At 43.7% G+C, this 23,270-nt stretch overlaps 2 protein-coding genes, 1 long non-coding RNA gene and 14 other non-coding genes across 32 annotated transcripts; 16 read left to right on the top strand and 1 right to left on the bottom strand.

The window, feature by feature from the left end:
• Positions 1-2,965: 2,965 nt before the first annotated feature.
• LOC133560510 (tripartite motif-containing protein 2-like) lies at positions 2,966-7,474 on the bottom strand. The gene is made up of 14 exons (XM_061913107.1): positions 7,354-7,474; positions 6,456-6,716; positions 6,240-6,382; positions 5,993-6,173; positions 5,671-5,930; positions 5,465-5,603; positions 5,219-5,389; positions 4,965-5,145; positions 4,791-4,894; positions 4,559-4,726; positions 4,324-4,492; positions 4,183-4,253; positions 3,980-4,120; positions 2,966-3,914 (listed from the first exon to the last, which is right to left on the bottom strand). The coding sequence occupies exons 2-14, from the start codon at positions 6,552-6,554 to the stop codon at positions 3,762-3,764; spliced, it is 1,980 nt and encodes a 659-aa protein (XP_061769091.1). The 5' UTR covers positions 6,555-6,716; positions 7,354-7,474; the 3' UTR covers positions 2,966-3,761.
• A 244-nt stretch (positions 7,475-7,718) lies between these two features.
• Positions 7,719-13,383, top strand: LOC133560512 (uncharacterized). Of its 16 annotated transcripts, none has more exons than XR_009808457.1 (16): positions 7,719-7,811; positions 8,688-8,744; positions 8,933-8,988; positions 9,178-9,230; positions 9,422-9,477; positions 9,670-9,725; positions 9,916-9,968; positions 10,160-10,215; positions 10,408-10,463; positions 10,656-10,711; positions 10,905-10,960; positions 12,345-12,393; positions 12,588-12,643; positions 12,831-12,886; positions 13,058-13,115; positions 13,274-13,383. It is a non-coding gene; the product is annotated as an uncharacterized LOC133560512 (long non-coding RNA). The 16 variants fall into 16 exon arrangements; XR_009808453.1 differs by having other exon boundaries at positions 13,058-13,111; XR_009808465.1 differs by lacking the exon at positions 12,345-12,393 and having other exon boundaries at positions 13,058-13,111.
• LOC133561336 (small nucleolar RNA SNORD14) lies at positions 8,776-8,867 on the top strand. The gene has a single exon (XR_009808642.1). It is a non-coding gene; the product is annotated as a small nucleolar RNA SNORD14 (small nucleolar RNA).
• On the top strand, positions 9,023-9,114 carry LOC133561338 (small nucleolar RNA SNORD14). Its single transcript, XR_009808644.1, has one exon. It is a non-coding gene; the product is annotated as a small nucleolar RNA SNORD14 (small nucleolar RNA).
• Positions 9,265-9,356, top strand: LOC133561339 (small nucleolar RNA SNORD14). The gene has a single exon (XR_009808645.1). It is a non-coding gene; the product is annotated as a small nucleolar RNA SNORD14 (small nucleolar RNA).
• LOC133561337 (small nucleolar RNA SNORD14) lies at positions 9,513-9,604 on the top strand. Its single transcript, XR_009808643.1, has one exon. It is a non-coding gene; the product is annotated as a small nucleolar RNA SNORD14 (small nucleolar RNA).
• LOC133561340 (small nucleolar RNA SNORD14) lies at positions 9,761-9,852 on the top strand. The gene has a single exon (XR_009808646.1). It is a non-coding gene; the product is annotated as a small nucleolar RNA SNORD14 (small nucleolar RNA).
• LOC133561346 (small nucleolar RNA SNORD14) lies at positions 10,003-10,094 on the top strand. Its single transcript, XR_009808652.1, has one exon. It is a non-coding gene; the product is annotated as a small nucleolar RNA SNORD14 (small nucleolar RNA).
• On the top strand, positions 10,251-10,342 carry LOC133561341 (small nucleolar RNA SNORD14). The gene has a single exon (XR_009808647.1). It is a non-coding gene; the product is annotated as a small nucleolar RNA SNORD14 (small nucleolar RNA).
• On the top strand, positions 10,499-10,590 carry LOC133561342 (small nucleolar RNA SNORD14). Its single transcript, XR_009808648.1, has one exon. It is a non-coding gene; the product is annotated as a small nucleolar RNA SNORD14 (small nucleolar RNA).
• On the top strand, positions 10,748-10,839 carry LOC133561343 (small nucleolar RNA SNORD14). Its single transcript, XR_009808649.1, has one exon. It is a non-coding gene; the product is annotated as a small nucleolar RNA SNORD14 (small nucleolar RNA).
• On the top strand, positions 10,995-11,086 carry LOC133561344 (small nucleolar RNA SNORD14). The gene has a single exon (XR_009808650.1). It is a non-coding gene; the product is annotated as a small nucleolar RNA SNORD14 (small nucleolar RNA).
• Positions 12,430-12,522, top strand: LOC133561348 (small nucleolar RNA SNORD14). The gene has a single exon (XR_009808654.1). It is a non-coding gene; the product is annotated as a small nucleolar RNA SNORD14 (small nucleolar RNA).
• LOC133561345 (small nucleolar RNA SNORD14) lies at positions 12,678-12,769 on the top strand. Its single transcript, XR_009808651.1, has one exon. It is a non-coding gene; the product is annotated as a small nucleolar RNA SNORD14 (small nucleolar RNA).
• Positions 12,921-13,012, top strand: LOC133561347 (small nucleolar RNA SNORD14). The gene has a single exon (XR_009808653.1). It is a non-coding gene; the product is annotated as a small nucleolar RNA SNORD14 (small nucleolar RNA).
• On the top strand, positions 13,147-13,241 carry LOC133561349 (small nucleolar RNA SNORD14). Its single transcript, XR_009808655.1, has one exon. It is a non-coding gene; the product is annotated as a small nucleolar RNA SNORD14 (small nucleolar RNA).
• Positions 13,384-16,682: 3,299 nt separating the features above from the next.
• Positions 16,683-23,230, top strand: LOC133559873 (zinc finger protein 827-like). The gene is made up of 9 exons (XM_061911885.1): positions 16,683-17,031; positions 17,797-18,154; positions 18,238-18,456; positions 18,528-18,965; positions 19,026-19,083; positions 19,164-19,219; positions 19,308-19,347; positions 20,921-21,100; positions 21,175-23,230. Exons 2-9 carry the CDS (start codon positions 17,914-17,916, stop codon positions 21,788-21,790), a joined length of 1,848 nt encoding a protein of 615 aa, XP_061767869.1. The 5' UTR covers positions 16,683-17,031; positions 17,797-17,913; the 3' UTR covers positions 21,791-23,230.
• Positions 23,231-23,270: the final 40 nt, after the last annotated feature.

Here is a 23,270-nt window from a genome sequence, read left to right on the forward strand (position 1 = left end):
GACTTGTCCAGGGTGTACACCGCTTGCCGCCCGATTGTAGCTGAGATAGGCACCAGCGACCCCAAAAGGGAGTAAGCGGTAGAAAATGGATGGATATATATATATATATATGTATATATGTATATGTGTGTGTGTGTGTGTGTGTGTGTGTGTGTGTGTGTGTTTTTTGTATTTTATTATTTTTAGAATGTGCCCGTTAAAAAATTTGCTGTGGGCTGCACTTTGGACACCCCTGACTGAGATGGATAAGGTGTTCATGCTCCAGTTGACATGACACACTGGAAACGTTTAAAAACAGAGCAATATATTTGTCCAATAGTTATGTAAATTTCCAGAACTTGGCCAGTCATTGTGCACATATTGTAGTTATTAAGCCACAGAAACAACAAAAATTGTAAACTTCTCCATGACCATGTTTTATCCGGCTTATTTGTAATGCAATTTTGTTCTACAATGGGCCTAAGTAAGTCAATGATTGTGTTTCAATCCACGCACTTCTGTACTAACACTTTAATAAGTATAAGTGCAGTGATGGGCAAGCTACTTGGAAAATGTAGTAAGCTAAGCTACAAGTTACTTTCGATTAAATATAGCTAAGTTATAGGGGAAGCTATCCCTGGAGAATTGTAGCAAGCTACACAGTAAAAGTAGGTTGCTACATCAAAGCTACATTTAACAGTATTTATGTCAATGGGCCCACATGTCTTGTACCAATGGTCAATTAATATTAATTATCCAAGGAAACATCTAAGCTGCAGGAAAGAATCCCCCTGACATTTTCAACTACGGTTCATTTTTTTGAGTTGTCAGCTTGAAGCGTCCTTCTGTCTCTGACTCCCTCATTGTCCTGTGACATCAGTGCGTGTCTGCTAAACTTACCCAATTATGACTTGACATACAAACACCAACCAATCATCATGGATTTTCTCTGTATGTACAGTATAAACGTTCTCATTTATCCAAGTCATTGGATTTTCTCCATATTTTTCTTTTGGCTTGAATTTGCAGTCAATTTTCTCTCTTTGTGGCTTTTATGTAAGGTACCAGGCTACATGGCTCTAAAAGCAGCTAAGATACAGAAAAAGCTACTTGTTAAAAAAGTAGCTAAGTTAACACCAAGCTACTGGAAAATGTAGTTAAACTATGTAGCTTAGCTACATGTAGCTTGTTGCTACCCATAACTGTATAAGTGCATCATATACTGTGTCCACTGTGTACGGTGGCCCGGAGGAGGGGGGTCCCCACATTTGCGGTACCCTACAAGGTTTTTCATTGTATCCCATTGAGTTGAGTTTTTTTCTTGCCCTGATGTGGGATCTTAGCCGAGGATGTCGTTGTGGCTTGTACAGCCCTTTGAGACACTAGTGATTTAGGGCTGTATAAATAAACTTTGATTGATTGATTAATTGATACTTATTTCCGATTTCTGTAGTAAAAGATGATCGCAATATTTTTACGCTTGAATAAGAAAATCTCATTTCAGTAGGCCTTTAAATGCTTTTTTTCCTTTGTAGGGTGAATTGCAACCACTAGTCTCTCCCCTTTTGCTACACAGCCCAGATGGCAATTATCTAAACTGGCTAGGTCCAATCACCACAAATAGTGAGTGTGTGGTGATTGCCACTGTACTGCATTTTGCTGTACAGTGGAGAGCACACGACATCTTGCAAATGCGTCAGAACACAGAAATGATCCAAAGCCCAAAACACCATCAACAAATAAAAGAGAAAAATACTGCAAATGCCAAAAATACAAACAAACCCTAGAACAACTGCATGAGAGAAATTTAAAGTAAGGCACTATGGACACCAGACACAATGATTGGACAGGCTACGATTTTGGGGAACTGTACCAGACAACTTTTTACACAGGCTTGGTAATCCAGCAGACAACACAGACAATGAAGTTGGTTGACAGCTCAGTTTTATGTCATTCAACAGAACAAGTGTGACTGATAAAGTAGACTAATGCCTAGACTTACCAAAATTAGAACTTGGGCATGTAGTAAAATTGTCTATGCATAGGTTTTGACCATATACTGCAGGGTATTATGCACAGTGTTCTTGTGTCTTCCAAAGGTGTATCATTGCCCTGCCATATGTGTTGTCTATATCGAGCTTGTGCAGTGTTACACGGGAAAATTGATATCAAATAATGAATACAAACATAAAATAAATACTAACATCCGTCTTAAAAGGCAGCGGGATGCCCAGTAGAAAATTTCAGTGAAAAGGTACATTTTCGTCAAGCACTGTTTTCGCTACCCTATTTAAAACATCCATCCATCCCATCCATTTTCTACCGCTTATTCCCTTTCGGGGTCGCGGGGGGCGCTGGCGCCTATCTCAGCTACAATCGGGCGGAAGGCAGGGTACACCCTGGACAAGTCGCCACCTCATCGCAGGGCCAACACAGATAGACAGACAACATTCACACTCACATTCACACACTAGGGCCAATTTAGTGTTGCCAATTAACCTATCCCCAGGTGCATGTCTTTGGAAGTGGGAGGAAGCCGGAGTACCCGGAGGGAACCCACGCATTCACGGGGAGAACATGCAAACTCCACACAGAAAGATCCCGAGCCTGGATTTGAACCCAGGACTGCAGGAACTTCGTATTGTGAGGCAGACGCACTAACCCCTCTGCCACCGTGAAGCCCCTATTTAAAACACTGGCCCAGTTAATATATATTTGATATGCTTTTGGTGTAAATTCTGAGTAAATCTAGCTCCACAGTCACTTAAATAACCTGTTTTTTGAGTACTGTGAGATGTTTGTTGGTAGAGACGTTCCTAGATTGCAAATGAAACCACACTCCACCTTCTCCAAAAGTATCATAATTTATCTTTGAAAAATATGCACTGTTTAAATATATACATTGAAGTTCTAATCGCTATATTTTTCCTAGACAATTTACTTCATAAACATTATATAGATACACCCGGTCACAACATTATGTACACTCTTCATAGAGTGCGATAAAAAGCTGCTTTTAGCAGCATTTATGTCACTGCATGTTGCACATCGGTGTTATTATGCGCATGCCAATATCAGATGAAAACAATACTTTATCCTACACTTTCTGGTGTTTCCTCATAGCCTGGCTGAGAGCTTGACTTAATTTCCAAATAGGTACATCCACCTCACTTTGACATCACTACATAGCTCGATTGTAAAATCCAGCGAAGAGAGGCATCCAAAACTACATGTGCGCTCACGCCAAAATGTGATGAAACTTATAAATTGGTAATTTGGCATTGCTTAACACAAGTATCTAACTTTGTAACAGCATTTATAAATCAGAAAAGACAACATTTATCGTAAGTCTTTGGAGACAGATATCCCTCAGTTCTGGCACCCCTGGTAGCCTGGCTAACTTATATTGTGTTATATGTCATTTCTCTCATGAAGCTGTGTTATGGTTTGTGGAAGTTTTTCACATCTTTCTTTTGCATTTGGTTTTGATCCTGCAACGTGATTGAAACATTTTTAATTTGAATACTTATTCACTCAAAATGACTAAGTGTAAGTACAGAAGTGCGCCAATTGAAACAGTATTTTGCATTTAGGGCTTTACCTTTAGCAGTCACTGCTAAGGAAGTTGGCATATATTGCTTCCTGCAGACTGGCAGATCGGGAAGTACTGAAAAATCTCTTTTTCTGCTCCTCCCATCACCGCCATCATTACAAAATGAGATCAAATTATCCCATACATGTCCACATCTCAAGGAGATCAACTGACCTCATCCGGACCGCCATCACTGCAGGTACCGGTACACTTTGAAGCAATGGTTACCCGAGTCAGCCACCACCACGTGTCCGTCATCTGTCAGGGCCAATCCCTGGGGCCCGTAAAGGGGGTCAGCCGATGTGTTGATGTAGGACAGGAAGGACCCGTTGCCGTCAAACACCTGTGTGGGTTTGAACAGGAGGTCATTGAGTGTGGTGGCTCAGCAGCGACACCCCCACCTTCTACCTGTATCCTACTGTTTCCCCAGTCAGCCACAATGATGTTCCCGTTCACGTCCACGGCCACACCGGTGGGGGCGTTAAACTGTCCGTTGCCCTCACCGTTGGAGCCGAATTTGAGCACCAGTTCTCCTTCTGGCGTGAAGACCTGCATGTATACACTAATGTTAAAAGCGGAACGCCCGGTGTGAACTCAGCCGAATGCGGTACCTTAACTGAGTGGTTGTGGAAGTCGCTAACAATGATTTCATTTTTTTCATTGACGGCAGCAAAGTGTGGACCTCGGAGACAGGAGCACACAAAGGTTAGCCACGTCACCGCCACGCGATCCCACTAATGCACGCTAGCCACCTGCAAACTGCTTGTCGCCGTTCCCGCGGCTCCCGAATTTGGTAACGAGCTTGCCAGTCAGCTGGAAGATGAACACGGTGCACGCTTTGTTGTCCACCACAATGACGTGACCGTTGCGGTCCACAGTGACACCCTTGGGCCCCATCAGCCTGGCGGAGCCCAGTTTGGCCTGTGTGATGCCGTTAGTGTTAGTGGGATAAGATGAGCTTGCCTAATGCAACGCCTTGATGCTCACCTTGAACTTGCCGTCGCTGGAGAAGATGCTGACCCACTTGTTGTCATAGTCAGCTATGATGATGTCGCCGCTGGGGTGCACAGCCACGCCAGTTGGGCGCTGCAGTTGCCCTGGCGACCGTCCACGCACACCAAATCGACTCTTGAATTCTCCCTTGCTGGAAAAAATCTAGAATGGAAAAAAAATTGCTAGCATGGTGCCATGGTGGTACAGAGGACAGCAGGTGCCTCACCTGCACACATTGGTTGTTGCTATCAGCAATCAGGATGTTTCCGTCAGAGGCTGCGGCGACTCCTTGCAGGTTAGTAAACTCTCCTTTGTTCCGCCCTTTGGTTCCTAAACACACAGGAAGTGGCTTGAGCACCTGCCTGCTCTCAGACGCTTTCTTATTGCTTGGGCGTCTCACCAGTTCGAAAGATGAGATCATCTTCGATTGGGTTCTGAGTTTTGCGGCGTGGTGTTCCGAGGGCACTGCTGGCCCTTTTGGAACTCTTTTTCTTTTGGCCAGGGGACTTTCCCCGCCTCTTGGTGCCCTCGGAGGAGCCCGTGGAAGGCGTGGCGTTGGCCGTGGCGGAGGATGGCGACACCTGGCAGAAAGGAGACAGTTTAGGTCTAGGCTTGCCATGTGTATTGTTGGCACGCCGGATCAGCCACACCCACCTGCGGCCTGCTTACGCTCAACTTGAAAGGACTTCCTTTGATGTGCTGGTCGTACAGACGCAGGGCCAACGAGAAATCGCCCTCTTTGGGCACCATGTAGACAAACTCGTATGTTCCGTTTTTGCGGTCTACCATCTCGCCGTCTACAATGCTGCCATCAGGCGTAAAGACCTGCGGGAAGAAGAGGTCAGCCCTGCCCACAACTTGGCCTTATGCCTTGGATTGCTGCACAGACGTATGGACAACCTCGGCTGACAAGATAGCGTTGCCGCTCTTGCAGGCGCCTCCTGACTTGTCTCTTGTTACAATGGTAACAGAGGCAGGAAGTCCCACAATGCACTGTTCCAGACCGGCACCCATGGCCTCACTCTGGCTCGCCACAGCACTGAGAGAGAAGAAGTTGAGAAGTCAGGCATGCTGGAGAGGAGTCACCAAAGAGGACTGGGCCTGACCTGGTGGTGACGATGGTCCCCAAGTTGTGGATCCACTTCCTCAGGCCGTCCGTCTCCAGGACCAGGTCCAGCTGATCATTCTCCTCTGGCTGACATGGAAAGTGAATCCCAACTAGCTCCTCCAGTTTGTCCTTAAGCTCCAGCTCTTCTTCTAAACTGCCACTGCATGCTTCCATGGTCAAGGCGTCTTCAGCACGTGAACAGGCTGACTCCACAGCGCCCTCTCCCTGCAGGAGGCTCTCCAGCTGAGCCTGAAGAACCTGCAACCACGACAGGTTATCGTGGCAGCCATCTTGCTTTGTGAATGCAAAGTGCCACTCACCTTCTGCTTGAGTCCAAAGGTGACCTCCAGCTCCATGAGAAGGACACTCTTTCTCACATCCAGCTGCTTGTGGAGGTCCTCAAAGCTGCCCATGATGTCCTCTTCGATGGCAGTTTTCTGATTGCTTAACTGCTGCACCATCTCTCTGACCAGGACCACGGCGTCGGAAATTTGTGGGAGTCTGGAGACACAATGGCGGTTAGCGCCAAAGGCCGGGAGGTCGGCGTGCATGTGGTTGGTGTGTCACCTGTCATGAGCAGATCTTAGCTTTGCCTGCAAGGTTTGACGGTGTTCCTCCAAGGCTTGGATTAAAGGTACCCTGGCGTGCTCCTTGTCATGCACACACTCATCACACAGCGTGCACACACACACACAACAGTATTCAGACACCTGCGGAAGAAACAGCGTGAAGAATAGCGACATGAACATGCGTGCACGTGACGCAGCCATGTGACCACCTCACCTTTCCGCCGTGTTGCGGGCAGGTGTCTTTAGTGGGCGGAGCCTCCAGGACTGTGCACTCCTCACTGCTGCTGTCAGGGGAGTGTTGCTGCGCCTCCATCTGCCAATGCTAGTCTTTGAACACGCCCCCCTTGCAGGGGAGGGCTTGGTGGTCAGGTGACGTCTCCGCTACTTTAATGCATGAACGCAAACATGGCGGGCCACATTTAATGCGACGGAAACAGAGGAGAAGAAGATGTTACCTTCTGCGGTGGACAGCCTCCTGCGGAAAACAAGGACAAACTTCCTGCAATAAGTGGGTCATGTGTGTGGTGATGCTGCGGTTGCCAAGGTAACAGACTTAATTGAGGCCAAAAAGTAGCACCTTCGCCAACCTTTTGATCCTAAAATCCTGCAATTAGTGAGACACAAAAAACATAATTCTCTCCTTACGGCTGTGTTGGGGGTGGCGGGTGCCATGCTGAGCGGCGGCTGTCACCGAGCAACACATGTCAGATTGATGTTGTTAATGTATACCAGATGGTGGCGCTGTAGTGCACAGGAGTCTGTTGAAGACATGTTTTCTAAGTGTGCTCTTCTTTGCCTTGGTTTTCGACTAAATGCGGGCACTAGACAACGTGTTCTTGTGTGGTCAAGGTGTGCATCGAGCAAATGCCACATTTACTCACAACTAATGCGCACATGCACCTGGACAAGTGCAGACGTGACGCAGCTGCTGTTACTGTTAGCACTCAGGAGGCTAACTTCATCTGCACATGCAGGCCGGATGTCACACACAGTCACACACAGATCAGCAGATTTTTTTTCCACATCATGTTTCTCAGATGCTCCTGTTGCCTCCCTTCATCATCTATCCATCATCCATCCTCTTTCATCACTGTCCAGGTGGACACACTCACCATGTTGCAATGTGATGCAGTCGAGCAGCGCGTGAGTGTGTTTGCCAGCCTCAAGCCATCCTTTTCTCCAGTGTGTGGGAGGGAGGGTATCATCATCATCATCATGGCAACACCAGCAGCTTGCAGCAGACGGAGGAGGTGGAAGAGCTGGAGGGGGAGGGGCATCCGATCAGCTTCAATGTAGCATCCACCAATCAGGAAGAAGTTAACTCTCAGTTGTATAATTTAATGCGCGGTATGTCATCATATTAAATATTTCTAAACATTTCACAATTCAAAACAATTGTTAAATTGCGTTGACTATTTTGCAGGTAAATAGGATTGTCATTGTGTTACTCCAAGCCGCTAGGGGGCGATGACCTAAAAGGGGATGACTGCCACAACATATAAAAAAGGCGGAAACACTCGCAGACGGTCGATTTGCCAAAGCGGACGAATGAAGATGCCGAAACTTAAACGTAAGTACATTTTTTTTTCTTACACTTGTACCATCTGATATTGTGATTATCAATTCGACAAAAATGTATCGTAGCAGATTGTATTACTGGTTTTGCACATCGTTGCCTCCTTTCTTACAGATGGCTTTAGATTTTTTTCACCGTCGCTATGGCGTGTCGTTGCTACACGTTGTTGGAAAATACTGTAATCACGTGTTAATGTGGGGCAATTGGACCAGGAAGCTATTTTTTCATTTTTTAAGTACGTATTAAAAGCACATTTAAAATTAAGATATTTAAATTTCTCCATGTGGTTGACACTGAAGTATGGCTGTGGTTCTATGTTGTATCAAGTATACCTCATTTATAAACCTTGACCCGACACGTTTGAGAATGACATTCTTGTCAATTAATTGTTTAGACTTATTTAGTACCGACATCGACCAGTTTCGCAAGCAGGGTTGACTCTTATTCTTTGATATTTTACGCATTTTTAAATTTTTTAAAAATCGTCTTTGATATTGTTTTAAACTGAACCAGGGGCATCACTTGGCTTGTATTTATGCCCTGTACCCCATTAAGTTGATAAGAGAAATACTTTTTCTTTTTACTGTCATGCCAATTCAGAATTTTTTATGAAAATGTTGCTTAATTAAATCACATAACACTATTGCTACATAATTTAATTTGCAAAATGTAACTGAGCAAGTTTTAAACAGCCCTTGTGGGTGAGTTACAGGTTAAAATAATTTAGCACCCATATTGTGGCCACTTAACAATATTGTATTTGTCAACTTAAAAATAATGTTGTTTTTAAGTAAAACATTTAAATATTTGAGGGATTAGCTCCAGCCATGCCAATGCACTGAAAACTAAATGCTTCCTCCTGACTTTTAGGTGAGGTATCTTCCTGCGGTGGCCATTTTTTTAAATCAACAGATGAAGTTCCAGCAGGTACGTGCAAAATGTTTTTAAAAATTCTTTGTCGCTATGATGACGAATTTCCTACCATTCGTAGTTTCCACCAGAGGTCAGCTGACCAATGATGGTTTAAACCTTCCTTGGATGTCTGAGCGACATGTTAATCTGCATCTGTGGAGTGTTTGTTGCATTGAATACAAACCTATATTGTTTGACTTTAGGTGACGTGACCTCCTGTGGTGGCCATTTTGTTAACCAACAGATGAAGTTACAGCAGGTAAATATAAAATGTTTTTAAAAATTCTTCATTGTCGCTGTGATGACGATTTTCCTACCATTCGTAGTTTCCACCAGAGGTCAGCTGACCAATGATGGTTTAAACCTTCCTTGGATGTCTGAGCGACATTTCTGTCTGTCTGCGGACTGTTTGTTGCATTGAATACTAACTTCCTTTGTCTGACTTTAGGTGACGTGACCTGGGACGGCCATTTTGTAAACCAACAGATGAAGTTACAGCAGGTAAATATAAAATGTTTTTAAAAATTCTTCATTGTCGCTGTGATGACGATTTTCCTACCATTCGTAGTTTCCACCAGAGGTCAGCTGACCAATGATGGTTTAAACCTTCCTTGGATGTCTGAGCGACATGTCAGTCTGTGTCTGCGGACTGTTTTTTGCATTGAATACTAACTTCCTTTGTCTGACTTTAGGTGACATGACCTTCTGGGACGGCCATTTTGTAAACCAACAGATTAAGTTACAGCAGGTAAATACAAACATTTTTTTTTAAATTCTGCATTGTCGCTGTGATGACTATTTTCCTACCATTCGTAGTTTCCACCAGAGGTCAGCTGACCAATGATGGTTTAAACCTTCCTTGGATGTCTGAGCGACATGTCAGTCTGTGTCTGCGGACTGTTTGTTGCATTGAATACTAACTTCCTTTGTCTGACTTTAGGTGACATGACCTTCTGGGACGGCCATTTTGTAAACCAACAGATGAAGTTACAGCAGGTAAATACAAAATTTTTTTTTTTAATTCTGCATTGTCGCTGTGATGACGATTTTCCTACCATTCGTAGTTTCCACCAGAGGTCAGCTGACCAATGATGGTTTAAACCTTCCTTGGATGTCTGAGCGACATGTCCGTCTGTCTGCGGACTGTTTGTTGCATTGAATACTAACTTCCTTTGTCTGACTTTAGGTGACGTGACCTGGGACGGCCATTTTGTAAACCAACAGATGAAGTTACAGCAGGTAAATACAAAATGTTTTAAAAAATTCTTCATTGTCGCTGTGATGACGATTTTCCTACCATTCGTAGTTTCCGCCAGAGGTCAGCTGACCAATGATGGTTTAAACCTTCCTTGGATGTCTGAGCGACATGTCGGTCTGTGTCTGCGGACTGTTTGTTGCATTGAATACTAACTTCCTTTGTCTGACTTTAGGTGACATGACCTTCTGGGACGGCCATTTTGTAAACCAACAGATTAAGTTACAGCAGGTAAATACAAACATTTTTTTAAAAATTCTGCATTGTCGCTGTGATGACGATTTTCCTACCATTCGTAGTTTCCACCAGAGGTCAGCTGACCAATGATGGTTTAAACCTTCCTTGGATGTCTGAGCGACATGTCAGTCTGTGTCTGCGGACTGTTTGTTGCATTGAATACTAACTTCCTTTGTCTGACTTTAGGTGACATGACCTTCTGGGACGGCCATTTTGTAAACCAACAGATTAAGTTACAGCAGGTAAATACAAACATTTTTTTAAAAATTCTGCATTGTCGCTGTGATGACGATTTTCCTACCATTCGTAGTTTCCACCAGAGGTCAGCTGACCAATGATGGTTTAAACCTTCCTTGGATGTCTGAGCGACATGTCAGTCTGTGTCTGCGGACTGTTTGTTGCATTGAATACTAACTTCCTTTGTCTGACTTTAGGTGACATGACCTTCTGGGACGGCCATTTTGTAAACCAACAAATTAAGTTACAGCAGGTAAATACAAAATTTTTTTTTTTTAATTCTGCATTGTCGCTGTGATGACGATTTTCCTACCATTCGTAGTTTCCACCAGAGGTCAGCTGACCAATGATGGTTTAAACCTTCCTTGGATGTCTGAGCGACATGTCCGTCTGTGTCTGCGGACTGTTTGTTGCATTGAATACTAACTTCCTTTGTCTGACTTTAGGTGACATGACCTTCTGGGACGGCCATTTTGTAAACCAACAGATGAAGTTACAGCAGGTAAATACAAAATGTTTTAAAAAATTCTTCATTGTCGCTGTGATGACGATTTTCCTACCATTCGTAGTTTCCACCAGAGGTCAGCTGACCAATGATGGTTTAAACCTTCCTTGGATGTCTGAGCGACATGTCGGTCTGTGTCTGCAGACTGTTTGTTGTAGGGCTGGGCGATATATCGATATACTCGATATATCGCGGGTTTGTCTCTGTGCGATATAGAAACTGACTATATCGTGATATTATATTATACGTTCTCACGCAGTTGCTTTTAGCTGCTTGCATTACACTACAGGCTCTTCCCACTCCTTGTGTTTCCTTCTCACAGACAGCAAGCACACCTTCTTACATACATCATATACTGTCACGTCATAAGTCCCTGACGTATATGCCCTACGTCACATACGTATACATCCTTGCGGAGCAGAGAGGTAGCAGCATGGGTAACGTTAGCTGTGACGCTAGTGGGGCTGTGCGAGTGGTAATACGAGAGGAAGAAGGTGCCAATCCGGTAACAAATGAAGGAAGCATTAATTCCCAAGAAAAACAGTAGGAGGTCCATTGTCTGGCGGTGGTTTGGCTTCAAGTAGGAATATGTCGAACAGACAACCGTAATTTGTCAAGTGTGGGGCAAAAGTTTGCTACAACAAGTAGCATTACTGCTAATATGTAGCATCATTTGAAAAGTCACCTGCTAGGGAATGACGAGTGCTTACTCCGCATATCAACATCTCCATTCGGTGCCACACGCCCACACCATCAAAATGCCGAGGCAAACATTTCCAGCTCACCATTGTATGAAAAAACTAGTCAACAACAAAAGGAGATAATGTCTGCAGTAACTTACCACAAAGCAAAGGATGAACACTATTTGATTTCCTTTTATGCAGCTCATTTTTATTTGAGTTATTGAAATACCTTGTGTGACTTCATGCACCAAAGTGCACTATGTTTTAAACTATTGTAGTGGCATTCTGTACAAAAAGTGCACTTTTAATTTAGTGTTTTGATATGTCATCTTAGTGACATCATGCACAAAAGAGTACTAATAGCTTGTTTTAAAATGTCTGACAATCTTGCACTTTCTGTTTTGGAAATGACAGGTTTGTGGCACTGCTTAATAACGGTTTGATACAGTTTTTGGTCAATTGACTTAGTTGTAATTTCCCTCTCTGCATGAAAGTTTAAAATGATCATGTTAATGCAGTGTGAACAATATTTTAATTTAGACACATAGAATCATCATACTGCTGTGATTATATGCATCACGTGTTAATTCAAGGCTAAGGCAAAATATCGAGATATATATCGAGATATTTAAAAAAACGCCACATCGCTCAGCCCTAGTTTGTTGCATTGAATACTAACTTCTTTTGTCTGACTATAGGTGATGTAACCTTCTTTGGTGGCCATTTTGTAGATGGAGTTCCAGGCAGGTTGGTAAACTTTTTTTGTAAATATGATCAATATTGTCGCTGTGATGACGATTTTTCCTACCATTCGTAGTTTCCACCAGAGGTCAACTGACCAATGATGGTTTAAATCTTCCTTGGATGTCTGAGCGACACGTTACTCTGCATATGTGGACTGTTTGTTGCATTGAATACCAACTTAAATTGTCTGACTTTAGGTGACGTGACCTCCTGTGGTAGCCATTTTGTAAACCAACCGATGAAGTTCCAGCGGGTGCGTTCAAAATATTTTAAAAAAATATTCATTGTCGCTGTGATGACGATTTTCCTACCATTCGTAGTTTCCACCAGAGGTCAGCTGACCAATGATGGTTTAAACCTTCCTTGGATGTCTGAGCGACATGTCAGTCTGCGTTTGAAGACTGTTGCATTGAATACCAACTTATTTTGGCTGACTTTAGGTGACGTAACCTTCCGGGGTGGCTCTCTTGTAAACCAACAGATGACGTTCTAGCAGGTACGTACAAAATGTTTATAAAAAATATTCATTGTCGCTGTGATGACGATTTTCCTACCATTCGTAGTTTCCACCAAATGTCAGCTGACCAATGATGGTTTAAACCTTCCTTGGATGTCTGAGCGACATGTCTGTTTGTTGCATTGAATACTAACTTTTGTCTGACTTTAGGTGACGTAACCTTTGACGGCCATTTTGTAGACCAACAGATGGAGTTCCAGGAAGGTTGGTACATGTTTTTGTAAATATAATCAATGTTGTGGCTGTGATGACGATTTTTTTCATACCATTCGTAGTTTCCACCAGAGGTCAGCTGACCAATGATGGTTTCAATCTTCCTTGGATGTCTGAGCGACATGTGTCCTGATGATTCTCCTCCTCTTACAGGTTGACCACCAGCTCGGGGACGTTGGACCAGAACCACATTTGTTGTGTTGGCATCACAAGACCTTGTTTATTTGTTGTAATGTTTAAGTTAAATAAAATTACCTAAACAATTTGATGTCCTTTTACCGTTTTAACGTATAAGAACCTGGATCCAATTGGGGGGTGTAGGAAACCTTGGCTTTCTTGTGACTATAGCAGGATATGGTTTCCCTAAAATGCTGGTGTCAGGTAAATTGTGTAGGCGCTAACTCATTACCAAAAGCTTTTACCAAACTTGTTTCTATTGAGGCCCACAGCAGTTGTGACTGCTCTTGGCAGTTTACTTGTAACTTTGTTTTAAATGGATTTGTCTTATATAGGTGAAACTTTAAACACAATATGAGTATAATGCAAAGGTTAGCCTATTCCAGCAATTTGATTTGGAAGGTAAAACTATACACTAATTCATAAAATGCAGCAAAGAAATTTCAAGCTTTTTGACATTTTTATTATGGTTTACCGTTTCAGATAATCTGTAAATGTTTTTTCTCAAACTGAGTTGTGATATCAAAATCATAACCGGCATGACATCTCTCTTGGCATGTAGTGAGTTTTAATCGTATATTTTTTTTTTCTCATTTGAAGTTTGAAATGTTGAAATGTATTTTTCAGCAATATTTTTGAGTTTCAGTGTTTCACAATTGCCAATGGCAATGCAAATATGTTTGTAGTACACAAGGCAATTTAAACTGCTTTACAAAAAATTACCTCATAATTCAATTCAAATTAAAATCAGAACAAAAACTATCATAAATCAAATGGGGTTAGTGTGTGTGCCTCACAATCCGAAGGTTCTGAGTAGTCCCGGGTTCAATCCAGGGCTCGGGTCCTTTCTGTGTGGAGTTTGCATGTTCTCCCTGTGACTGCGTGGGTTTCCTTCGGGTACTCCGGCTTCCTCCCACCGCCAAAATCTTGCACCTGTGGATAGGTTGATTGGCAACACTAAATTGGCCCTAGTGTGAATGCTGTCTGTGTTGCCCTGCGATGAGGTGGTGACTTGTCCAGGGTGTACGCCGCCTTCCACCCGAATAAAACAGAGGCTCCAGCGACCCCGAAAGGTACAAGCGGTAGCCCCCCACCCTCCAAGACTCTCATGGGAGAAAGGCATTCTGCTGTTTTGCCACCACACAGTGGAATTCACTACCAACACACCTTCAAACTTGAACTTCCCTACTAAATTTTGAAACTGCCATAAAATCAAGGCTCAGCTCAACCGCTACATGATCTGAACCAAAATTGATCCCCAGCAACTTTCCGAATCAAACAGGTTTATATGTGGTCATAGTGTTAATATATTTTCTCATTCTGTTTTCCACACTCTTGGAGTCAACATGTGCATAGTCATGTACATAGTGTATATGTACCCCCCATTTTTTGTATATATCAAATCACCTGACATGTATACTGTGTAAATGTATATCATTTATCCATGTTTTAATGTATTTATTTATATACAGGTTATATATATAATTATAAATGTATCAAATGTGATGAATTACACAATGGCTGTGATGAGATGGCAACTTGTCCAGGGTGTACGCCGCCTTCCGTCTGATTGTAGCTGACATAGGCACCAGAGCCCCCTGTGACCCCGAAGGAAATAAGCGGTAGAAAATGGATGGATGGGTGGACCATAATGTAAGCGCCATCGATTTTCCTTTGCTAACCCTTTTTCAGGGAGCCCAAAGCGCTTTGGGATTATTTCCACATTCGCCCATTCACACAATGATGGCGAGAGCTGCCATGCAAGGCCCTCATCAGGACCCAACAGGAGCAAGGGTGAAGTGTCTTGCCCAAGGACACAACGGACATGACTATGATGGTAGAAGGCGGGGATTGAACCAGCAACCCTCAGAATGCTGGCACAGCCACTCTACCAACGTCGCCACGCCGTCCCGCAAATGTAAATGCTTTAAATGTAATTTAAAGCATTACATAGATTCAATTCTTTAAGATGTCAAGCTTCTCAATCATTGTATAAAAATACTGTCATGCAATATTAGTGTTTTCAGCCCATATGCATTTAGTTGTTTGTGTACTGTAAACAAATCTGGTGATTTTGTGATCAAAAACTGGCCGTTGACATAATTTTGCCATAAAATATGTTGGATTTTACAGCATCAATAAAAGGAAACGTTTTTCTGCAAAATGTTGGCAACTGTGTTTGCCAGTTTTTATCGTTTAAATCTTGTCTTTTTTAGTGTACAATTCAATAACGTGCTTTAAAACCCAAAGTCAAGCAGATTTTAAATTATTTAAATTTATAATAAACTACAATGTAAAATTTATACATCCATCCATTCATCCATTTTCTACCGCTTATTCCCTTTTGGGGTCTCGGGGAGCGCTGGCGCCTATCTCAGCTACAATCGGGCGGAAGGCGGGGTACACCCTGGACAAGTCGCCACCGCATCGCAGGGCCAACACAGATAGACAGACAACATTCACACTCACATTCACACACTAGGGCCAATTTAGTGTCGCCAATCAACCTATCCCCAGGTGTATGTCTTTGTATAACTAACTAATAAAGAATAAAATAATCATAAGAACTGAATTGACAATGTAATTTTACGTTGGTCTAATTCACAGGTTTCAAATAATAAATGTATGATTGTTTGGCCCGAATCACATCTAAAATAGGTATTTGAAGTAAAATATTATTGTAATATGCCTTCATCCATTTTTGACCCATTTGTGTAAACTTGATGTAGTAAAAAATACTTTTGTTCATAAAGTATGGTAGGAAAAATATAAATAATGATTCGTGGTAATCAAAAACAAGATTTTTAAATAATAATTGAATTATTAAATTATAAAATACATTGATTTCAAAAGATACAACAGAGAAACACTCAGGCAGCATGAAATAACATGGGAAATTAATGCGCGTCATTTTTGACCCATGTGTGTAAACTTGATGTAGTATTACAAAAAAATACTTTTGTTCATAAGGTATGGTAAGAAAAATATAAATAATGATTTGTGGTAATCAAAAACAAGATTTTTAAAGAATACTTGAATTATTAAATTATAAAATACATTGATTTCAAAAGATACAGCAAAGAGACACTTATACATCATTAAAAAAAATTCAAATACATGCAATAGCATGCAGTGCATGCATTTATTTGGTAAAAATTAAAACTTAACGTATGTCCAGCCTTTCGCACCATATCTGGCCGCTGGACCTTGAATCACCTGTGTGACTTTTCTGCACCAACCTGTGAGGTTTCTCCGCAAACTCAACCTCGGCGGCCACTAGAGGGCGCCAGACACGGGTGCCCTCCACAGTCCAAATTATTCAGAAGAGGTCCCCACGTGTCCAGGACCGCTACTGCTCCAACTGACCAAGGTTCTGCTGGTCTGAGCGTGTGCCCGCCTTAGCCGCGTGGACGCACACGCTCAGTCCTACGAGTGCGCGCGCGCTCACACGTGCGCGTGAGTGAGAGAGAGAGAGAGAAGACAGGAAACAAGAGAGCAGAGAGAGGAAAAAAGGCGAGCTGGGGAGGAGGAATATGCTCCATCTGCCCTGTGCTCTGTGACCGAGCCTTCATCCTGGGCTGTGCCTGCAAGAGGACATCTCGTGGCGCCTTCCCACTGTTACAAAGTGGAGCAGACGCCAAAAGACAATAAGGACTTGTCCTCCTAAGACATGACTGGTCTACATTTAGTGTCTGCCCCGGACTGCACCATCCCAGCCTAGACGCCCGGCACCGGTAAGTGTGTGAGGGGGGGAAAGGAGGGAGGGGGCAGCTAAAAAGGCGTCGTCCGGTGGTTCTGGTCGGTGGTCGACGCTGCCTGACCCAGAAGATGACTTCAGAGGTCCTGTGAGGTCGAGTTCCGTTCAGCCATGTTGCAGGGGCATGATGGAAGGGCGGGGAGCTCTTGACACCTGCCCTCCTTCGCGGTACCGCCGAAAACGCGTCCGAAACGGCGCTGCCTCGGTATAGAATTGGAGCACCGTCCTCCCACGCCGAGAATTGACTTTGTGACTCTGCGTGTCAGCCATGTTGCCGCCAGTAGGGAACACTGTCGAGTCCTGGGGCTTTGACACCACCGACCGGTACCGAGGAGGAGGGGGGTTATGAAGGAAGGGGGTCACGGTCGTTTTTGGACTCCCGTGGGACATCAATGTTGGAAGAACCGGCTCAGTGTTTTTTGTGTGTGTGTATTTTCTCCATGAAAACTTCAAAGAACATTTTCATGTGTTCTAGAATAAAGCTATACTGTGTGTTAACAAGTCTGATCGAACCCCCTCGAGCATATTATTTACATATTTAATAGTATAGTGGAGTTTTTAACAGAAATTGTTTCTGATGACAATTGTTTGAGGGAAGGTCAGGGCAGGACACCATGCAGGCGTTACCATGGAGATGGTTATTATTGATACCATGATATATTTAATCATTGATTGATTGGCCGTTTGATTATCTCTCTCGCCTCTCATCTTTGTTCTCCATCCTCACGTATGCCTCTTGCAGGTCATTGAGAGGAGCAGATGTTCATCATGCTCTCTCGTCTGTGCGGCCGGGCACCTTCACATCTTATTTTAGCATCGCTCCTCGTGTGAGTGTGTGGACCTCCTCCCTCCTTGGAAAATGAAGCGTGGGTCGGGCGCTTTACGCCCTCCTCCTCCACCTCCGGATGCGGCCCAGCGACTCACACAGTCTGTAAACCTGCACACACACACTGACCACAGAGCTAACAGGCCGCACGAGCATTCCAACAACAGGCTGGACGCTCGCGCCGGGAGTTCGAGCCCCTTTCTGGCAGCCACCTCTCTCTTCAGCCCTGATGTCAGCACCAAGATGGCGTCTGACCTTCTCATCAGGCTGTCAGGTCAAACACACACACATATAGCCACATGCACACACAAACTGAATGTCTGTCCGATGCCTTTTGTCCTGCTCGTGTGTCTTCAGAGGCGACCCAGAAGGCCCTGTTGCGTCCTGGAAGTGGAGCTGAGGCTGAGAGACGGGAGGCCTTACCGGAGGGACAAGGGGGGCAGCAGGACGAGCCTGGCCTGGCTCTGTCCCCGGACGGCCCCGGAGCAAGTCCCAATCCGCCTTCGCTCACGCTCACTCCTGATGGGGACGCCGCCACGGACACGCTGGCTTCGGACCTCCTGAGGAAACTGGCCGGTGTGTGTGAGCGTTATGGTTAGCGTGGATTTGCAGCAGATGCTAACCTCAAGGAATGTCTTTCATGGCAGAGAGTCAGGTCGTCACCCCGTCAGGCGTGAAGGTCAAAGAGGAGGAGGAGTCCATGGAAATCAACACGCTAACAATGTCAGATCTCATAAGAGACTCTCCAAGTATAAGAGGCCGCCATCTGGTCGCCGTCAAAAGAGAACCGCTCAACTGGATGGGAATGGCAGATCCACGTGGGATGTGTACTGCAAGCTGCCGAGTTCCTGACAGCGGGGATACAGATGGGCCGCTCGCAATCAAACAGGAGAAGAAGGTCCTCAGCAGACACATGGAAGAGGAGACCCGAGACAAGTTATTATCTGGAGTCAGCACAGAAGAGCAGCTTTTCTTTGGAGACCAGCTGTGTTCTGGAGCCAAAATGGTGGAGCAGTGCCTGCGGGCGGCGCTCTGGCAGGACATGTCTGTCAACCTGGCGTCCACGCTGCTTTACCAGCTCTCAGGTAGACACAGACTTAATCCACTTGTCAATCCTTTCCTCACGTTGTGTTCTTGGTGTCCAGAGCGTGTCATTAAGTCCAACAGTGTGCCGGCACAAAGCATGAGCCCCCCCACCAGCAGGTCTGTGTCCCACTAACATCTTCTTCTCTGCTTACCTGAATCGTGACGTGCATTTGTGCATGTCTTTGTCTCACATCTAGGCTAGTCCTAAAGGCAGAGCCAACATGGACCAGCCGCCCTTTGGACTCTCCCCATGGTAAACAAACATGGGATAAGTTTGAAGTTGTACATGTACCAAAATAAATTGAGAATGTGGTTTCAAACTTTTATTTTGTCTTCAACAGGAAGTTCAGGCAGCATTAGAAGTGGCAGCTTCTTCTACAGGTGAGTGCCTTGACTTCCTCCTATGACAAGCTTAATCGGGTCCTCTTAGAAATGGCGTTGCTACACTTTAAAAAAAAATCTGTAAAAAAACAATCATCTACTGGCAGCTATGGCTGCCAAACAAAAACCATAAAATTAAAGTAAAACATTGTAAACCAAATAATGATCAAAAACATATTCACAGAAATTTTCATGAAACGTTTTGAGGAGAAATATCGTAATTTTACAGATTTTTACTAAATTATTAAGATCAACCACCTTTAATAAAGTGATGATGCAAACAGTTAACCACCTTTAATAAAGTGTCAATGTTGGCAGTTCCACAGAAAAATACCATTATTTTAGAGATTTTTTCTGAATTGTTAGGATCAGGGGTCTCACATTCACTTTACCGGGGGCCACTGGATGCAGGATCTTGGTGCAAAGTGGGTTAGGGTTAGGGTTCTATGAATGGCTATGCCACCTAAAAAACATACTTACCGATCCTACCACGAGACATTCAGCGATCGTCTTGTAGGATTAACCCGATGTTTGCCCGAGCTAATGTATCACGGGCGTACAGCGACAGGGCTTTGTCACACTCTACGTTTGCTCGTTCACCGAACTGTCAGCATGCCGACTTTAACACGTGAAGTATGCGGCCGTAATTGTCTCATGAGAGTGACTGCAAGACATACTTGGTTAACAGCCATACAGGTCACACTGACGGTGGCCGCATAAACAACTTTAACACTGTTACAAATATGCGCCACACTGTGAACCCACATCAAACAAGAATGACAAACACATTTCGGGAGAACATCTTCACTGTAACACAACATAAACACAAAAGAACAAATACCTAGAATCCAATGCAGCGCTGACTCTTCCGGGCTACACCCCCCGCTACCACCCAACCCCGCCCCAGCCCCCACATCACCGCCCCCCTCCGTGCGTCGGTTGAGGTGGGCGGGGTTTGGTGTTGGGGGTGTATATTGTAACACATGGGATTATGGGTATTTTTTCTTTTGTGTTTATGTTGTGTTACGGTGAAGATGTTCTCCTGAAATGTGTTTATCATTTTTGTTTGGTGTGGCTACACAGTTAGGCGCATATTTGTAACAGTGTTAAAGTTGTTTATGCGGCCACCTGCACTGTGACTTGTATGGCTGTTGGCTCTGATGAAGTATGTCTTGCAGTCACCATCGTATGTCATATAACAGAGAAATATGATAAATTGTTAGAACGAACATATATATATATTTTTCGACTTGAATGTAAAAATACACATAAATATTAAAAAAATAAGATTTACCTTAAAATTACATTTAAACTGTTAGATTGTTCGCATGGACAAGTTACATATTTAATGAAAGTTAATTACTGTAATTTTACATGAATTTGAAAGTAATTTGAGAAAATTAAATTAAAATAACAGGCGGTTTGTTTATTTACAGATAATGTCTTAAATTCTACAGTTTTATAACCTATTTAAAAAAAATTGAAAAATTACAGTAGAAATTTAGAGTAAAATAACCATAAAAATATGATTTTTTTTAGTGTATGGTTATCAAGAATACTTCCCTGTACTAAGGTGTCACGTGTGCGGCTTCGAGACCGATGGGCGCCTTCTATTTCACGATCACATGATGGAGCACCGGCAACGGGAGCGCGGCTCCTTCTCACTACGCTGCTGCGTGTGCGACCACTGGACCACGCAGGAGGCGGCCATGAAGGTGCACGCCGACACGCATTTGCTGGTGGGAGTCAACAGGTGTGTGTCAGAAAGCGTGCGTTGCTGTTAAATTTATGTTCCGTTAACCACGCCTCTACCTACGCCCCCGCCAGATGCCCCTTCGCCCCTCCTGCCAGCAGTGCACCGACAGTTGCCACGGCAACCCCGCTGGAGACGAGCACCTCAGAGCATCGCTGCCGCATCTGCCAGAGGTCGTTTCCAGGGCAACAAGAGCTGCTGGTTCACTTCCAGGGTCATCGCCAAGGCAACCAGTACCGCTGCGAGCGCTGCGGCCACCTGACACGGACCGCCAATAAGCTGGTGGAGCACGTGCGCGTGCACACGGGGGAGCGGCCCTTCACCTGTGACCTTTGCCCTTACAGCGCCAAGCGGCGGGACAGCCTGCGTCTGCACTGCAAGGTCAAACACGCATCGCGTGGCGTCGCCACCACAAGCGCCGCTGCCACCAGTGTGCACACTCACCGCTCCTACGCGCACGGAAATGACCCCAGCAAACATGTGGGGCGGCTTCACAGTGACGTGGATGCCGCGCACGTCTCTCTTCCTCCCTCGCTATGTGACGGAGGCTGGAGGCGGGATTTGTCTCCTATGGTGTCAATCACCACGCTGCTCGCGGTCAAAGATCGCTCTCCTGCACCGCCCTCCTACTCCCCCTTTTCTTCCAACAAACTTTCCTTCCTGGGGTACCTTGGCCTGACGTCTTTGTGAACGTCTTCTTCTGACCTCTTTTCTCATGGCTGCATGTCACCTCTGCTTTTCACATTTTTGCTCTCCTTGGTATCTTCACCTCCTTGGCTGCTCAGGCCTTGTTGAGCGATGGAAGTAAAGCTCACTACCATATCAAGTTCATGCAAACATCATTATTGACATTTGTTGGCATTGTGCTCGCTATGCCTGCTTTTAGCCAATCATGACTCCTTTTATTATCATTAGGACAAAAAGGTATCCCTGAGTCTAAAATGCATATGTTATACAAGTATAGAATAATATGTAAATGTTTTTAATTGATTATAAATAAACTGTATATTATAAATAGTTTCTTATTTGTAAGTTCAAATTTAATTTTATTATTTATTGTATCAAAATAAAATGTTCAATAATTAATGTGTTTATTTTTAATTAATGGATTATTAATACAATTTTACTTGTTTATTGTATGTACAGTTGTCCCTCGCCACATCAAATAGATTTTTTGAGGGGGATATTTAAAAAATAAATAAGTTCAAGCATGTTCAAAAAATCTTTGGGTCTTAAAGAATTTTCTAGCATAAAATGGCCTAATAAACTTAAAATATTAATATTACAGTAATAATGGCCATTATATGAGACAAGACCGCGCAGTATTATGGCCACTGATTGTCTCAGCCTTAGGCTGCAATACTATATTGGATTAAAAGAAAGGTCACTTATGGGTGTTATTTCATGTCTAGGAGGCGCCCACAATGTTGGAAACCTAGATCATACATATTTTTTATGCTCTAGCTATGAAAATATTTGGTTTATAATGAATGATTCCCACTTTACGGAAATTAATTTATTGCGGGCATGTTCGGAACCAAATAACGGGATAAACGAGGCACCAGTGTACTGTGTGAGTATGTCTAGACTTTTAGGACACGGTGTATTGTCTGCCATTCTTGGAAAAGCCAGCTTCCAAATGAGCGCAATGGGATGTATTTTTGCTGACAAGACAAATATGTCATTCAAACAAAGCCATGGTGCAAATGTTTGTGTTTTTTAGCCACAGCTAACCATCGTTAGCATGAATGTGATTATCAAGGACTATCATCTCATCAGTTTATTAAAACTGCCTGACATTTTATAAAAAATATTTTTTGTTAAGTTGACACTTTGTATCTTTCAAATGTTTCGCTGACGAGCTTCACTAGCATCATCGATTGCTTATGTTAGAGCTTTTGAAGGACAGACATGCTCCTTTTAAATCTCTGTATTCAATATTAACACTCGTGTGCACTTTGTCTGCTTGCTGACACAAAAAGTCGAGTCATTGTAGAATTTTGAGATCTAATGATTGTTTCTTTGCTTGTATTATTTTCACCACTGAGTTAACGGATCCAGCACGCGCAGCTCTAATCTATACCACGGTTGGCCTCCATCTAGTTTTTTCTGGATCTTGTTTGCTTTTGCTTGATCAATAAAGTGAAACTTGCAGTCGGATGGAGTTTCT

The sequence above is a fragment of the Nerophis ophidion genome, linkage group LG10 (genome assembly GCF_033978795.1).
Source record: "Nerophis ophidion isolate RoL-2023_Sa linkage group LG10, RoL_Noph_v1.0, whole genome shotgun sequence".
NCBI lineage: Eukaryota > Metazoa > Chordata > Actinopteri > Syngnathiformes > Syngnathidae > Nerophis > Nerophis ophidion.